The following is a 17,741-nucleotide window of genomic DNA, read 5'->3' as shown; positions in this document are numbered from 1 at the left end:
TATGTGATTATGAAAACTATGGTTGTAATAACTACTTAGATGAAATTTGATATATGCTCTTAGAGGACTAGAGTATGTTAATTGATTACATAATAAGATGATTTGATACTCAAGGATTATAGGGGTAATCTTGAGAGATCGATAACATTCACCTTTTTAGATTACGAATATCAGTTCATAAGGAGCTCCCATGCAGTTGTTGGTATGTCAAAGACTCAAATTTTATTTCTTGATTTAATATCATAGGATGGTAGAATGCGGTTGCCTCTTTGTAGTGGATTAGATTTGAAAAAGCTAATATCCTCACTTAAGTTCATATTCCTTGGTAACACATTATTAAAGAATATTTGGGTTTTCTATTCATATGTGTACACAAGGGTATTTTGATAAATATGAATGGTTTTTCTCAATTGGACTAATTAATTAATTAAGCCCAATAGACTAATTAATTAATTAAGACCCGGTGGGCTAATTTAAGCAACCTAACCCAAGATGGGGTTAAGTCGTTTAAGCCCATAGACAAGCTTATATAAGTTAAAAGAAAATTGTTTTGATTTCACGATTATTCGACGGTTATACAAATATAAATAATCATGAGCCACAATTTTTTTTTTTTTTTTTGGCATATGCTTGGAATGCAAGATTAAAAATATATTTTTAATTATTTATTTATGATGAAATCCATTATTAACTATTTGATAGTTACTATTTTATTTTACTACATTTTGATAAAAATAAACGATGATTTGGAAGGACTTCTATAGCTTCATCAATGATTAAAAAAAAGTAGAAAACAGAGTTGTGAATAGCCAATTAAATAAAAAGCAACACCTTTTTGCAAAGTAAAAAAGGGAGCAACCTCTATGATTCACATACCATTTTTCCTACAAATGTGAATTACAACTTGGAGGAAAGTTCAGTTGGCAGCTTGTAACTCACAACTAAAAATCCTAGGAGCCATACTAGCCGCCTGTATGGAACTGCTCCCCTTCAACAATACCGAAAACAACAAAAACACGGACAACAGCTTACTACTAGTACAAGACAACAAAAGAGATGGCACATAAGTGGATGAATGCCACCACCTGACTATAGACTTTGATGATGAATGCCACCACACCGACACAAACTACCTCCCGTTTCCTTTTATATAGCAGGGTGACGGACTATCACTGCATAAACTCACATTCTGGGCAACCATGGAGACGCAGAGCTGACTGCTTTATTTGCCTGACACCCTCCTTTTATTGGCAAGTCACCCCAAGACAAAAATTGAACTTATATCACAAGCATTGGATCAATGTGCTCTTCTATAGTTTGAGAAACACAAACTCTTCAATTGCAGGCACCTCTCCTATCTTCTTGAGGGTGTCCTTGTCGGGTTCTTCGTCCACACCAATAGCCATGATGGCGCGTGTTCTCTTGACAGTTCTTCCTACACTCATGAAGCTCACGTTCACATTGCATTCTCCAAGTATGTTGCCAACCCGTCCGATCATGCCAGGTTGGTCTACCTGTCGGCACAGGATGAGATTTCCCTCCAGGCTCACATCCACACTGAAAGAGCCGACACATGTGAGGCGGGGGATCCCATCTTTCACTTTCCCTTCAATGCTTATGTATTCGTTCTCGGATACAGCGCTTGCGAATTTTGAATCCACGTTGGATATTTGCACCTGGATTGATTCGACTGGGTTCTCAGGGGACGAGTCGATGCTCACCCGCTCCTCACTAATGCGGAGGCCTTTCTGCTTGGCTGTGAAGTCTGCATTCACCAGGTTGATGAATGAGCTGGATATTGGCTCAATGATGCCTTTAGTGACCATGGCTCTGAGGAGTCTTGTGTCCAAATCATCTGGGTCCCGGGCTGTTTTATACACCACCTTCACAGATTTAATTCCACTCCCTCCAGCCACTAGTTGTACAGCTAGCCTACCCAGCTTCTCTGCTAGCACAACATAAGGAGACAGCTCCGAGATAACCTATAAGCAACATGAATTTATATGTAAGCTTTAGACCTCTGTGTGTACAACATGAAATAATAGGCAATCTTTACCTCGGGAGGGACCATAGGAGCATTGACAGCAGTGGCAGAGAGTTCCCCTCTCAGAGCTCCAACTACAGCCTCTGCAATTTCAATGGCTACACCTTCCTGAAATGTTATGTTTAGTACAGAAGGTTAGAAAGGTTAGGGAATCAAACAGTGAGATGAAAACATGAAATCGAGAAAGGAGATGAATCATATCTAATTTCTATGAGAAGATCCAAACCTGTGCTTCCTTTGTGCTAGCTCCAAGATGAGGTGTCACAGTAACATTTTCGTGCTGCACTAATTTGCTGTCCTTTGGTGGGGGCTCCTCTGTGAACACATCAAGTGCTGCCTGCCCCACAAAATTACCAGAAAAAAAATTCTCTCAGTACAAGAATATTACTTTATAGGCAAATGAAAGGACAAATGTCTATAGAGGGGTTCTAATTATCTTAATGAGACTACTGGAAACATTGGAATCTTTGCTTTTATCATACCTGAGCAACTGCTCCACTATCAAGGGCCCTCACTAATGCATCTTCGTCTATGACTCCACCCCTAGCGACATTAATGATGCGGACTCCCTTCTTCACCTTTGCAAATGTTTCATCATTGAATATCTTTTTGGTAGTAGGAGTGAGTGGCATATGCAGAGAGATGAAATCAGCAGTTGAGATAGCCAGATCAAAAGAGACCAAATCGACACCAGCAGCTCGGGCTCTGTCAGCTGGGGCATATGGATCATGTGCAATGACATGCATTCCCAGGCCTTTTGCTCGTCTTGCAACTTCAGATCCTACTTTTCCAAATCCCATAACAGCTAATGTCTTCCCAACCAAAGAGACACCGACATACTTGTTACGTTGCCATTTTCCTGCAAAAGTGCAGCAAGTTATATTTTCCCTTCTCCAAATTTTTAAGGTTAGTAGCACAATAACTCTTATCATGAAGAATGTGGCACATCACTAAAATTTGGTGCCATATTTCAAGCTAAGAAAAAAGAATAGTTCAATCAGTTCTCAAGCAACTTCTGGTAGACAAGGTGGAGTAGGAGGCATAAATCTTCAACTAGAAACCATTGGTTATACCTGTCTGCAAGAACCATTCTGGTCTAATAGCTTTTTAGGCAAGTGTAGGCAGATATACTGAGAAATATTTGTTCACACTTGAGTTCCAATGAATTGTTTATCGAGCCATTGAGATAATACATACCATTAACCATCAAGAATTTCATGGCTGTTTCCTCATTGTCATTCTCTAAGGAGTTTCGCGAATAAGCATTCGGCAAATGCATTTTCTTTCAAATCAGACTACCCTCAGATGGTATCCAGGTGGAATTAGGGTTTTGGTAGGTTTTAAATTTTAAGGTTTCAATTCTGCCTTTGGCCTTATGGGGTGATACTTGAAACATTTCAGTTAAGACCAAAAAGTAACAAAATAATGAAATAAAAGAATCTATCCTGCAGGGTCAAGATGCAGAGTTCTGTTCCAATTATAATTTGAGAGCAACAAGACAACAGTCAAGGACAAGAAAAACAGAGCTAGATTCTTGAATAATAGGGTACAGATCCAACTCTAGCATCAAAAATTAAAAACTTAAGGCCGATTTCAAGGACAAATCTAAGTGGGCTATCCTTGCAATCCCTGATTAAGCTCAAAGTTCATCAGTTCCTTATCCACAATAAACAGAATCTATATCTAATAGATCTTTAAGGTTATGTTTGGTTCCCGGAAAATATTAAGGAAAGAAAAAAAATGCAAAGAAAAATGATTTTTTCATGTTTGGTTGTCCTATGAAAAATATAAAAGAAAATCAAATATAATTAAAACTAATTAAAAACTTATGTATTTTAAAATTATTTAATCTTTATATTAATGAGTTAAAATAAATAAAATGAGTTTAAAGTAAAAAATAAAAATAACATATCAACTTTTAATCCATTTTTTATTTTCCTTCACTTTTTCTTTCCTTCTATTTTTCCTTTGTATTTTCTTTCCCTTGCATTTTCCCTCAAATTTTCTAAGAACCAAACATAGCCAAGCAAATGAGAAGGAAATTAGATTATGAGTGTTTATGAGCATGCAATCATTCAACATCTGATCAGGGACAATGCTTCAACACAGTTAAAAACCACAACAGCTTTCTAATCAGTTCAAATTCTAAAACTTGAATAACCCACATTAATCTTTGAATGGCATTATTCTTGATATGATTTTGACATGTTCCACACATAAGTACCATGTGCAACCGCCTACATGGGCATGTGCTGATATGCCATCCAGAAATGCATCTAGTCAAAGCAACAGATCAGAAAAATTCAAGACCCCCACTACCAAAGAACAAATGAATAAGACATGCCACCAACCAACAGGCAAAGAAAATCTCCAACACTAATAATAGAAACCGACAAGAGAAGATTCAATCCCCCCGGCTATACTATTCTGCATACACAGAAATCACAAGATATCTGGACAGTGACCTAAAAATGCTATGATGCACCTCATCCCCATCCCCATCACCATCACATATAATGGGGGTATTTTTGTAAATACCAAAAAAAAAAATTTGTAAATTTCTCCAGAACGGGGACTCGAAGGACACTTTTCGCCAAGTTCTCAACAAACCTGTCGAATATTCAATTAGTTTGAGATATTTTTGCAGCATTTAACACGGCAATGTTAATGAAAAATCAAAGTTCTGAAACTTTCTGCAGGTGGGCCCAAATATAATCGTATCATACATCAAGGTATTTAAAAAAAAATTGACAAATGACGCCATTTGTAGAATTTTCAAGAACAAGGACCCACATTGTGTACAAGTTTTGGTTAAATAGGCACAGCAGTGACTTTCTGGCATTCAATTATTTCGGTAGGTTTTGGTAGGTTTCTTCCCCGCATGGTACGAAGAAATAGATTAAAACCCTGGAACTAGAGAAGATGGGTCCCAGTCAGATAATTATTGACCCACTTGTTCATGAGTGAGAGACTTCAGTGGAGGGGTCCATGGCTTTCGCTTCCCCTGACCCCAGATAAAAGCATTGAGAACAAGAGAGATGATGTTTACTTCAATCATACTCTTTGTATAGCAAAATATGCATACTTTGTAATTTTTCATAAAAATATATATAAAAAAAATCTAATATAAAAAATGTATAAATTTCCATAATCTTGTGGCAAAAATTCATAAAATTTCATTTTATTAAAGAAAAATAGAAAGTTCTATTTGACTATTTCTACCCACCTTCAATCAGTTGACACTCGCTAACTTTCTAATCACCATTTATGGGTAATTTCGTAATAATCTATCTTTTAGGACATACGATGTTATAACCGTTAATTTACCTATAAGATCCCAGTATCACAATTCCATTTCTCATTGATCAATTTTTTTAATTAATTTTTAAAATTCCACAACTAACCCACCTAAAAAATAAAAAACAATTAAAATAAATAAATGAACGAGAAAATGGATTTGATGAGTGGGAAGACAATTTTAATTATAAAAGAGAGAAGTTAGGATGTAAAAAAGATGATTGTGGGGTACGATATAATTTCCTAAAAAAATTTGAGCATAATTCTTTATTTCCAAAATTCAGAAGTTAAAGTACATAAATACCCTTTATCAAAAAGGGCAAAATACATGACACCTAATACGTTTGAGGTCAAGTGTACAACTTCAATCCGCAAGTTTTGGAGCTTTAATTTTTAGAATATTTTCGTGATTTTATAATAAATAAATTACAATATCTGATATTTGTAAAATAAATATTTTACAATAAAATAAATATCATAAACTAAAAAAAAAAACATAAAGTTAACAAATTCTCTATCGATTTTGGTTTATAATTTTATTAATTTATAAATGCCAATTTTTAGATGAAAGTAAATAAATAAACTCGAGATTTAAAAAAAGAAAAAGGAAAAAGGAAGGTACAAATATATACCAGCTTTCATCGAAGCGTCAGCCTGAGCAACATTTCTGGCCATGGCAGCTAGCAGCGCGATGCCGTGCTCCGCCGCGGCGATAGTGTTCGCCGTCGGCGCGTTCACCACCAAGCATCCGAACTCCGTCGCCGCCTGCAGATCCACATTGTCGATCCCGACTCCGGCCCTCCCTACCACCTTCAACCGCCCCTTGGCGGCCTCGAACACCGCTCTCGTCACCTTCGTGCCGCTCCTCACGATCAGCGCATCGCAGAGCGAGATCTTCTTGCACAGATCCTCCTGCGACAGATCGTAGCTGCACTCCACCTCCCCGAACTCTCTCAGCACCTCCAGCCCTGCCTCTCCCAGCTTCTCCGACACCAGAATCGTCGGCTTCTGAACCTGCCGGACCGGATCGAGCGTCGGAGGGGCCGCAGGGGACTCCACGGTTTTGAAGACGTTGGTGATGTGGCGGACATGGTGGCGGCGGCGGCGGGAGAGTTTTAGGGGGAGAGGAGTGGCGGGGCCGCGGCGGAAGACGGGGAGACAGGATGATCTGGTGGTGGTGGTGTTGCCTCCGGTGGCGGTGGCGACGGCGGCGGCGGTGGAGGAAATGATTTTGGCTGAAACGGAAGCCATGGTGATGTGGTGTCTCAAAAGTTGTTGGAAAATTGGATTTTTATAACAGTCTTCTCGGATTCAATTAACTAACTATAGTTGCTCTTCCCCTTACGAATTTACTATTTGCCCTTGAAAGGTGGGGCCATTAATAGTTGGAAAGTATAGCAGTTCAGAGAAAGTGGGAAAGAAGGAAAATCATATAAAAATGGTTTCCCATGCTGATTGGGCAGCCAGCCTAATATTTTTTAATTTTTCTTTTATATATATATATTAGGGTTAATTTCATTGATAACCCGTAGTTTACTATAAATACGTTAACCCATAACACCCCTATAAATATATTTCATATATAAATTTTATTTTTAAATAATAAAATCTATCTAAAACGTTTTTATTTAAAATTTCTCAAAAAAATAAATTTAATAAATAAAATAAATTTATAAAAGTATTAGTTTCTGAAATTTAAAATCAATAATAATTAAGTATATTTACACCAAAACTCAATGTCTCAATGAAATTATATAAGGTTTATTGGTTTTAATAAAAAAAACTAAAACTAATAGAACTATTTATAAATTTATATTTTTTGAATTTTTTGGTTTCTATAAAAAAAAAATAATTTATGAAGTTTATTTTTTTATTTTTCTCTTTACATCAATAATTTTTTTATATCATTTTTTCACAATATTATTTTATATATATATATATAAAATGACAAATTTTTTTACACTTATATAATTTTTTATTTTTTTTCTCTTAATTTTTACGATAGAAATGAATAAAATCATTTGAGGAAAAAAAAACAAAAAATATCTTTATTAACTTTATTTTCTCAATTATGGTAGAAACAAAATTTGAGGAGAAGGGAATGATAAAAAATCATTGATTAATATATATATATATATATATATATATATATTTTTTTTTTTCTTATTTCAATTTTTTATTTTTAAAAATTATTTTAGTTTTAATAGATATTTTTTAAGTGTGAGGATAAATACTCTTCTCCTTGTCTCATCATATGAGGTATCCCAATGGATGATGTTGGATATTTAGAATAATCTATACAAGCACCATCATTAATAAGAAGAGGAATAAAAGAAAATAATTTGTGCCCTTCAATACAAATTTTCCTTTTTTGGTTTTTTTTTCAAATTATTTACTTTAAATGGATGGCTTTTTGTGAAAAAAAAGTCCATTTATATATAAATTCACTTTTAGTTGGTACAAGTTGCATTTCTTGGAATATATGATGGAGATGTTCTAACATATTTTTATCCCATTAAAAAAATAAAATATTTATATCTTATTCTATTACCTCCTTATGAATTATTTACTATATATAATATTTTACCCAAAAAAGAAAAAAAAAACTTTATGGTCATTTTTCATATACATTTGTTTCAAATAAAAATTAGTTCTTTTTTTAGTTACTAGATACAAATTAAGAAGGTGTTTGGTAAATTAACTTAATGACTTAAAAGTAACTTAATAACTGAACTTAAGTTATTAAGTAAATTAAACATATTTGTTAAAATAAATTAATATTACAACTTAATGTTAAAAATGACTTTAAGTATTAAGATAAATTAGTTAACTTATTCCTAATCCCAAATTTCTTTTTGATTTTGTTTGTCTACATAATGAGAATATATTTACCAAATCATGACTCATTTTTTCTAGTAAATATTTTAAGATTATCTTACAAATCTATAATACTTTTAAGTATGGATGTTTGATAAACAAATTTATTATTTAATATTAAGTTAATTTTTTTAATAATAAACATTAATTATGACCCAGTAGGGTAAATATGTCAATTCAATAACTTAAAATAAAATTTTAAGTTAATTTTACTAAATAACATTAATACTTAAAATAAAAAATAAGTAATAAGTTTTAAGTTAACAATTTAATTTAAATTGTTTTTTAAACTTTTTGGTGAAAGCAAATTTAACTAATTACTTATTTCTTAAATTTTTTTGATTGGATAAAAAAATTCAATACATTTGATTTCTTTTTTTAAATATTAAAGCAGCTTATTAATTTTTTCTTACTTTTTAATACTTAATAGAAATAAAATATTTAAAAAATAAATTACTTAATACTTTTCACTATAGCTCTAAGTTATATTTAAAATTAAATAAATATGAAAAAACTAAAAAAAAAAAAAAAAAAAACACCATCTAAATGCCACTATGTAGATGAGATCACAGATAAGGTTGGAAATACAAATTTGTTAAAATAAAGAAATTTATGGATAAAAGATTATAAATTTAAAGTTTTAAGGACCATCTCCAATATATCTTCCCATTCTCCTTACAAATATAGAAACATCATTTTAAGCAATTTGATGCTTAATTTTTGATGAAAAAGATTTCATTAATAAACAATACATCATTAAGTTTTTAAATAAAACGAAGAAAACTTTGATTCGAATTCTTCATCAATTCTTCGAGAAATCTTTGAATGTTCTTGAAGTCTTGAATCATAAGGAATTTCTTTAGTAGTTCTTTTATTTATTATGATAATTATTATAATTAATTAATTATGATCATTATAATATTTGATTTGATTGATTTTCTTATCAAATTATTTTATATGACATGTGAATGGATATATTATTAGTCAATTATTCACACATGAGAATTAATGAACGGACAAAAATAAAATTTGTCTCTTTACAAAGGTATTTAATATAATTAAATATGGAATAATAAATTTTTTTTTAAGTATTTAGACTCTTCTAGAATTAAATATTTATATTATTTATTATTTCACACATTAATAATAATAATTATCCAAATCCAAATTAATATATATCAATTTTTTTTTTATGAAAAATATATATGGTGCCATCACTTAACCATCGTTTTCAATACCAACCTACCATGATATTACCCATTTTTTCAACACCTACTCATATGGTATGGATGGTGGTGATGGGGCCAAAGAAAAATGTTCTTTTTAAAAAAAATAAAAAACATATTTTGCACATTTTTTTTACCATCATTTAGTGTGAAAGGACTTCACATTTAGTAAAATTTGTACAAGGATTTGCTTCATTTTCAAGCCAAACATAAGCTCTTATCTGTTTTAGTAAATAGAAAATGGATGTGAAATGACCATTATTTTTTTTTTTTTTTCCGAAACTTTGAGAGAAAAAAAATAGGACAAAAAAAGGAAATAAAAAAAAATGAATTTAAAATCAATAAATTATTTTTATATCCTATTTCAAACTTATTTTACTTATTTTCTTTTATTACATAAAGATTAAATAATTTAACCAAATATGATAAAAATAATTTTTCCTAATATTTAATATTTTTTTTGGAAACTAAACATAATTATATATATATATATATATATATATATATATATATATATATATATATATATATATATAATAAAAATACTTTTTATTATTTTTTAATTCTCATTTATATTTAAGTATTTTTCTCAAAAGTGAAAAATTCTTTAAAATTAAAAATATATTTATAAATTTTATTAAGTGGATATTATTTTTCTAGGGGTGCAATTTGAACGGGTTGACTTGAACTTGACATTTTGATCGGATTGAATAATCATTTTCAATACTCGAATTGGGTTTGGGTTCAATTTTTTCATTCCGACATTAATTTGGTTAAACTAAGGTCAATATTTGAATAACCCCGGAGCTAACTTGAACTTAATTTAATATTTTTATAATATTTATAATGCATATTATCTTATATAATAATGTTCAATTTTTTTTAATTTTTAAGAAAAAGATAAAATTATATTATGTTATATATATTTTTTATTTTTTTTTAAAAATATAAATTTATATTAATTCTTTTGTGTTATTATATTGAAAATTAGTCTTATTTATTATTTAAATTTTCATATAAATACATATAAAAAATAGTAAATTTTTATATAAATACATTTAAAAAGTTTCAATTTCGAATTGGTCTGATTATTTTTTAAATCGAATTGGTTTTAGATTAATTATCAATCGACCAACCTGCGCAGGTTGAATGCATCATTTTCCACAATCGAAGGAAGAAAGACAAGTATGTAAGAGGGGCACAATTGTACTTTCGCAGCATGTTGTGGTAGGGGGCCTTGCTGTTTCGTCGCGTCCACCTCGAAAGTACCCACTCCACGACGGGCGTGGGTCCCACCCATTGATGATGGGCTTTATTTTTGGGCGGGAACGGATCACGTGCTTCGCGGACTATTGGAATAAAATCAGGCAAATAAAGATAATGGCACGTGCGTTAATGAATGTGGACGTGATGTGAATACCCACACACACACACACCTACACCTACCCTAAAGTCCTAACTCCTATGTGAGACACGCCGACACACTTTAGTTTCGGCCGTATTTTTTTAAAATTATTGCGCCGAATCTTAAAGCCACGTGTCCACCTCCACAAAAAAATACAATAATAATAATAATAATAATAATAATAACAATAATAATAATAATAAATAGGAAATTATGTGTGATTCTGCAAAATTTTGACAAAAAATATTAGAAAAAAAAATAGATTTATAGATAATAAATTATAATATGTGTTATTTTAAAATTATTTTATTTATTTTAATTTTTTATATGAAGCTTAAATAATTTAAAACGGTATAAATTTGAATTAATTTTAATTTTATATCTGATTTTTTTTTTTTACATTTTTTATTATAAAATTACATATTACTTTTTTTAATATTTTATTTTGTTGCCTCAATATTTTTTGAAAGAAAAAAAAATAATGTACAAAATAATAAGACCCAAACTACAAAAAGTCAATGAGATATTCTTGAATTAAAGACATTTTATGATTGATGTCTACATTTTGGGTAACATCTTTTTATTTTATTTTATTTTATACCTTATAATGATTGTATTATTTTAGACTTAAATTTTATTTTTTTAATCATTATTCAATGGCTCAAATTTAGTTACACTTCAAGGGTCCAAATTTGAAGTCCCATATGATATCTATTTTGATAGCATAGCATACATTTTGTAGTAACAATATATACAAAACATATGATTAAGTGTCTAAAATTCTTGAAGAAGTTAAAAAGTAAAAATAATTTGATACAAAATCCATCAACTTTCAAGTTATTATAATAATTATTTGGGTTTGAATTCCATGTTTTTATTAAGTTATTCTATTTGAGTTTATTGTAAAAAATTATTAATTAAAAGATTTAAAATAGTTTTTCTAATATAAAAAATAAGATATGGATTTTTGTCATAAATATTATGGACCTGTTAAGTATCTAATGACAATTTTTCAGTATCTACTAGAAAAACAATTTTTCGGTATTTACTAAAAAGACAATTTTTCGATATTTACCAAAAAGACAACTTTTCGATACTTACCAAAAAGACAACTTTTCGATACCTACCAAAAAGATAACTTTTCGGTACTTACCAAAAAGATAACTTTTTGATACCTATCCTCAAGGTATCATCAATTTGGGTCTCATAGTTGTATTCAAGTTCCATTTATTTGTACTACATATAAATTTTATTGCTTTATACTTTGATCCCATCACTTTGTGTATTGATTTCATTTTATTTGAACCTTGGTTTCATTCCTTTGTAATTTGTACCTTAATTTTACCCTAGTTCATTTCTATCGTAGTTCTTTATTTTTGTATATTTATTTAATGATCTAAATTTTATTCAATAACCAAAGTTTTGTTATAACAAAATAACTTGTCACATAAATTGAATTAAAAAAAACTTTCAGGAGAAATAACATTAATTTCAAATTTATTATTTAAATTCTTCTTAAAGCAAGAGCACTTCTCAAAATTACCTGAAAAGATTAGAAAAACCCTTGCAACTTTCTAACATTTTTGGGTTCTAAAAAACCAAATCAAACAAAACTTGTAGTTAAAATGGGTTTGGATGTGATCTACCCAAAATAAGCAATAAAAAATAATTATCTTAAATATTTTTTTTGAATAAAATAAATAAATTATTAAATTACATTTAAATATATATTTTCCGTTATCTATTTCTTTAAGTGGGTAAATTAAATATTACAAAATAAAATAGGAGGATGGGATCTTTGTTACAAATAAACTTCAACTAAAATAATTAGTCAACTTTTCACCAAATATAATATTATATTAATAATGATTAATGGCACTACGTTCATAAGATTCCTTGGACATGATTTGACTCATATGGTATTTAATTCAATTAAATACATAAATTTAACCCATGATCCCACCCATGGTCCATAGAAATAGGAATCTCCCATTGATTAAAAAAGTGTTATTTTTACCATTTTTCTATCATCCACTTGTATTTTAGCAATCATTAAAATTGACACAAAGAATCTTCTATTTTTTACCATTTTGTTATCACCCACTTGTATTTTAGTAAACATTAAAATTGATATAAAAAATTATTATTTTTACCATTCATCACCCACTTGTATTTTAGTAATCATTAAAATGGATACATGAAATTTGCTATTTTTACCAATTTTCTATCACCCTATTGTGTTTTAATAATCATTGAATCTATTTTATTAGGGATAATTGTGTTTCCAAAAATTAAGCTTTGGTCCTTATAAGTTTATCATTTAAGCCCAAGACCCATAGGAAGTATGAAAATTGAGAAGAATGATATGAATTTTTTATCTTTCTGAAAATGATCTTTGTTGATTATGAAAAAAAAAAAATCAGAAAAATCCATGTTGGAATTCCATTTATGTTGCTCTAATTTTACTTTATCAGGCATTTCATTTCAGTCCTAGATAGTGGCGTTTTTCTTCTCTCTTGATTTCTTTCCTCGCTTCCATTTCATTTGAGGCCCAAACATTGCCTTAATCTCTGTGGCAATTTCCTTATCTCTTGATTTCGTCTCTCTTGACCATTTGATTTTAGGCCTAGATAGTGACGTTTTTCATTTCTGTTGATACATTGCCCTCGTCGATCCCCATCGAAGTTGTCCTCTGTGCTGCAGTAGTTGGATATTTGAGGTCAGTAGGTTCTCTAATTTTGTTTTCTCCCGATTTCATCTCTCTCGACCATTTGATTTCAGCCCAAATACATTACCCAAATATCTCTTCCGATTTCAGTTCGCCGTCTATCGTTCTCTTATCGATCCCCAACAACGTTGCCTTTCGTACCGACCGTAGTAGGATATTTGAGGTTAGTAGGTTCTCTAAATCTCACCCTATATTTGATTTCCTTTCAGAATCGCAATGTTCCATACTTTGTTTGGATTTCGAAAAAATGTTCGAAAATGTAAGACATTTAAAATTTTTGACGTTGTTCGAATTGTTGCTTTGTGGTAGGTCTTTATTTATTTTTTTAATTCTCTTCTTTCTTGTGTTTTGTTAGGAAACATAGAATAACATATTTTGAAATATGAGATTTTTTGCACTGGTTACCGGCAAAGAAAAGAAGGTCAGTGCTCAGTTTCAATGTCTTTTAATGTAATTTTTAAGTGGAGTATATTTTTCCCTATTTGGTTGCCGAGAAAATGTTGGAGAATGGAATAATACAAAATTAGAAGTATTATGATTCAACTAAAAAAAGGGAAAAAATATTTAGGTGATAAGGAAAGATTTATCAAATCATAGGATTATTGTTGGTAGGTTGCGGGATTAGTTGTTTCTTTTTCAGGTAACTTTTGGTAGTTGTTACATCTTTATGTTCAAGTTTTTTTTTTTGAAGACCTTATTGTGGACCCCGCATTTCGCTCAATGCGTTTCTACTCGATGACGAAACTCGCTTTTTGTTTTATTGGTAAAAATTGATTTTTAGAAAATATTTGGAGTCGCCACTTATTTTTATTTTATTTTAAAAGGGTAAACAAAATAAGAAAGAAAACCGTAAGTGTGACTCCTTATTTGGAAAAGGTGGTCTGTAAACTGGATCAGGTTCGGGGGTCAGGTTACTTATCGGGAAGGTACGGTAAAGACCGCAACACCCCTCTAAGTCCCTAAAGTCGGGTCTCTACTAATAAAATAAAGCTGATGTGACAATCAATAAGAAAATCAATGGATACCGAATGAATATCAATCAAAACAGAATAACCGAAAGAACAAGAGGGACAAAGAGTACACTTGAGTGATGAGCTGATTTGCTTCATGGAAAACAAAGGTTAGTAAACAAGCAAAGAATAATCGCATGCATGTATTAGAGTGGAATAAATCAATCATGTATAGCAATCGATCAATCAATGAAAAAATCTCATATGTTGGGCTCCCACCAAAACCCGATTTATTTTAGCATGAATTGGTCTCACAAATTCCATTGTTTTGGAATTATGAGAAAAAAAACATTCTTGCTTATATAAAATCAAAAGAAACAGAAGATTATTTGGAAACTAAAGTAGAATTAAAATTGTTCAAGAGAAAACTGACTTTTTGAAATTTATTTGTAAATTAGAGTTTCGAGAACTATTTCAAAATTGGAGTCTTGAGAATTAAATTTAAGAATTGGAATCTTGGAAGTTAAATTTGAAAGGAATTGGAACTTTGGAAATTAAATTTAAGAATTGGAATTTTGGAAAATTATTTAAAAATGGAAGTTTTAAAAATAAATAAATAAAATGAAAATGATAATAATAATAACAAAAATAGTAATGATTGAATAAATAAATATGAAAATTGAAATTTTGGAAATTGGAAATCAGAATTCTAAAAGGAATCTTAAAAATAAATAAATAAATAAAATAATAATAATAATGATTAAATAAATAAATGTGAAAATTGGAAATTGGAAATTAGAATTTTGAAGAATTATTTAAAGATGGAATTTTAAAATAAATAAATAAATAAAATAATAAAATAATAATAACAAAAATAATAATGATTAAATAAATAAATGTGAAAATTGAAATTTTGGAAAATTATTGAAAAATGGGAATTTTAAAATTTTAATTTGGAAATTGGAATCTTAAAAAAATATTTTGAGAATGAAATTTCGAAAAATTAAATTTTGAAAGTTATTTGGAGATCGAAGTTTGTTTTGGAAAATTAAACTTTGATACAATAATAATAATAATAATAATAATAATAATAATAATAATAAAAATAAAATGAAGAATTAAAATGGGAATGTGGGGTGTATGTGCATGGTTGGAAGAGTAGAGAAAATAGTGGGAGAGAGAAAGAATGAATAAATAAATAAATAGTTGGTTTGGTGGTGAAATGGGTGGAGGCTATCAAACCCATTATTTTCTTGCTTTAATAGGTTAGTAACTAGCATAGTTAACTCATCAACAAAACCCTTTTTTCATTTTTATTATACCCTGTGCTTTCATCCTCAAAATAAGTGAACTGCAATACAACAAATGCTGCATATCACCAGCTCGCGTTATGATCTTTGAGAAAAATGGGTAGCACCAGTCTTCATTTCCTCGCGCAAGTCGCCTCCATTCATTCTTGCTGTTTATATCTTTGATCAACAATTTTTTTTTTCTTTTCAACGATTTTTAGTTTCTGATTCTTAAAAAAAAAGATAACTTTCTCTCACTAAATCTTCACCAGTATGTGTGAAAAAAAAAAAAAACAAAAAAAAAAAAAAAAACAAAAAAAAGAGAGAGAGAGAAAAAAAAAAAACGCATTGTTCACTATATCGTTTTCCATTGAGCACATGTATGAATGTGCTAGTTTGCTTCATTGAGTTTATGTGTTAGAGAGAGTTCGTATGAGAGCTTTTGTCTGAGATTCTATCTTGGCATATTTTGGGTGAGAGTATGAGTCGCCCATTCGTTTTTTGTGAGAAAGACGAGATACATTTTCTTTAGTATCTCTGGATCTTTCTCTATCCATCATTCTATCTATTTTGGATGTGACTACTTTCCATGCTTTGATGCAGTCTGACCATCACTCACTTTTCTATTTCTTTGCCTTCTTCTATCTTTATTTTATTCATCCGTTTCACCCTACCTCATCTGATGTCATTCTTTTCTCATCATGCTCGATGTTTGACTTGGGTTCAGTGTCCACACTTTATTCTTGCTTATTCGATGTGACCATTCATTTATCATCACTTTTCGTGTGGGGACCCCTAGGTCTGGGACTCATAACGTTTTCTACGCATTGCATCTCATGCATGAGGGGTATGAGGATTATATCATTGGAATCTTTGAGCCTAGTTTCCTTTCATTTCTTTCACCCTATTACTTTAGCCTACGTTACATCTTGTGTCTGAAGACCACCCTGAGGCCACGACTTCATATTGCGTTTGACAGCTCACATATGGGCAATACTTGAGCTTGGTTGAAGATTATCTCTTGTAGCATGATGGATGAGGAACTATGATATGATTTACACTAGGGCATGCCCCTCTTATTAGTGATGGATTTTTGGAGGTGATATGATCTATATTAGGGCATACCCCGTGCATCGATGACAGTTTCTTAGTGGGATGACCCTACACTGGGGCACAACCATTCCGGAGAGCACTTTTATTGGAGATATAGTCACCCCACTTGATATTTTGCATTGAGACACACTGCACTCATTGATGATTGATTTTTGAGATGATGGTTCATTTTGAGACATAGTTGCTTCAAGGATTACACGTGTTGAGACATAGCCCTCTAGTTGGCGATGGACTTTGATTTATCTTGGAGCATAGTCACTTCAGATGGTTTATACTGGGGCATAGCCACTTCATTCACATTCATGTAGCATGAGGTTTCTGATTCATATGGATTATGTTGAGATATTTTCATTTTTGGCAGTGGGAGTTGAGATTGATTGATTTGTTGATGTATACTAGGCATGATCTCTCAGTAGTTGTTGACTAGGATATATTGAGGCATAGCCGAAATGGAGAGTATTTTTCATTGGAGCATAGCCGCACTATTGGATCCTTTACATTGGGGCATATCCATATTTTGGAGAGAGATTAAATTGATTCTTGACGTTGGAACATCTGACGAGTGATATGGAGACCATTGGATTATTTCATGTTGTCCTCATTGTATACTGAGGCATAGCCACCTAGTCGATTGTTTTGGCATTGAGACTTGACTTTCTGTTTGTGATTATTGCTTTCGATGGATTATGGAGCCATTGACACCTTGGGTTCAGTCTTCTCGGCATACTTGGATGATCTCGGATATCTGCCTACCTTTCATTTCATACTCAGACATTTCACCCTTGATACTTTCATACTTTCTATCTTACCAG

The 17,741-nt window shown here is 30.8% G+C and overlaps 1 protein-coding gene across 1 annotated transcript; it reads right to left on the bottom strand.

The window, feature by feature from the left end:
- Nucleotides 1-832: 832 nt before the first annotated feature.
- Nucleotides 833-6,664, bottom strand: LOC100241666 (D-3-phosphoglycerate dehydrogenase 3, chloroplastic). Its single transcript, XM_002273516.4, has 5 exons — nucleotides 5,974-6,664; nucleotides 2,527-2,903; nucleotides 2,271-2,381; nucleotides 2,057-2,152; nucleotides 833-1,982 (listed from the first exon to the last, which is right to left on the bottom strand). The coding sequence occupies exons 1-5, from the start codon at nucleotides 6,590-6,592 to the stop codon at nucleotides 1,311-1,313; spliced, it is 1,875 nt and encodes a 624-aa protein (XP_002273552.1). The 5' UTR covers nucleotides 6,593-6,664; the 3' UTR covers nucleotides 833-1,310.
- Nucleotides 6,665-17,741: the final 11,077 nt, after the last annotated feature.

The sequence above is a fragment of the Vitis vinifera genome, chromosome 9, assembly GCF_030704535.1.
Source record: "Vitis vinifera cultivar Pinot Noir 40024 chromosome 9, ASM3070453v1".
NCBI lineage: Eukaryota > Viridiplantae > Streptophyta > Magnoliopsida > Vitales > Vitaceae > Vitis > Vitis vinifera.
This window is presented reverse-complemented; position numbering and strand designations above follow the sequence as displayed.

Excerpts from the sequence above, each read along its gene's own strand:
- LOC100241666 (XM_002273516.4), bottom strand. The coding sequence starts at position 6,592 with ATGGCTTCCGTTTCAGCCAAAATCATTTCCTCCACCGCCGCCGCCGTC. Across the intron at positions 2,382-2,526 it reads ATAGTGGAGCAGTTGCTCAG|GCAGCACTTGATGTGTTCAC; the intron begins GTATGATAAAAG and ends TTTGTGGGGCAG. Across the intron at positions 2,153-2,270 it reads CTAGCACAAAGGAAGCACAG|GAAGGTGTAGCCATTGAAAT; the intron begins GTTTGGATCTTC and ends ATAACATTTCAG.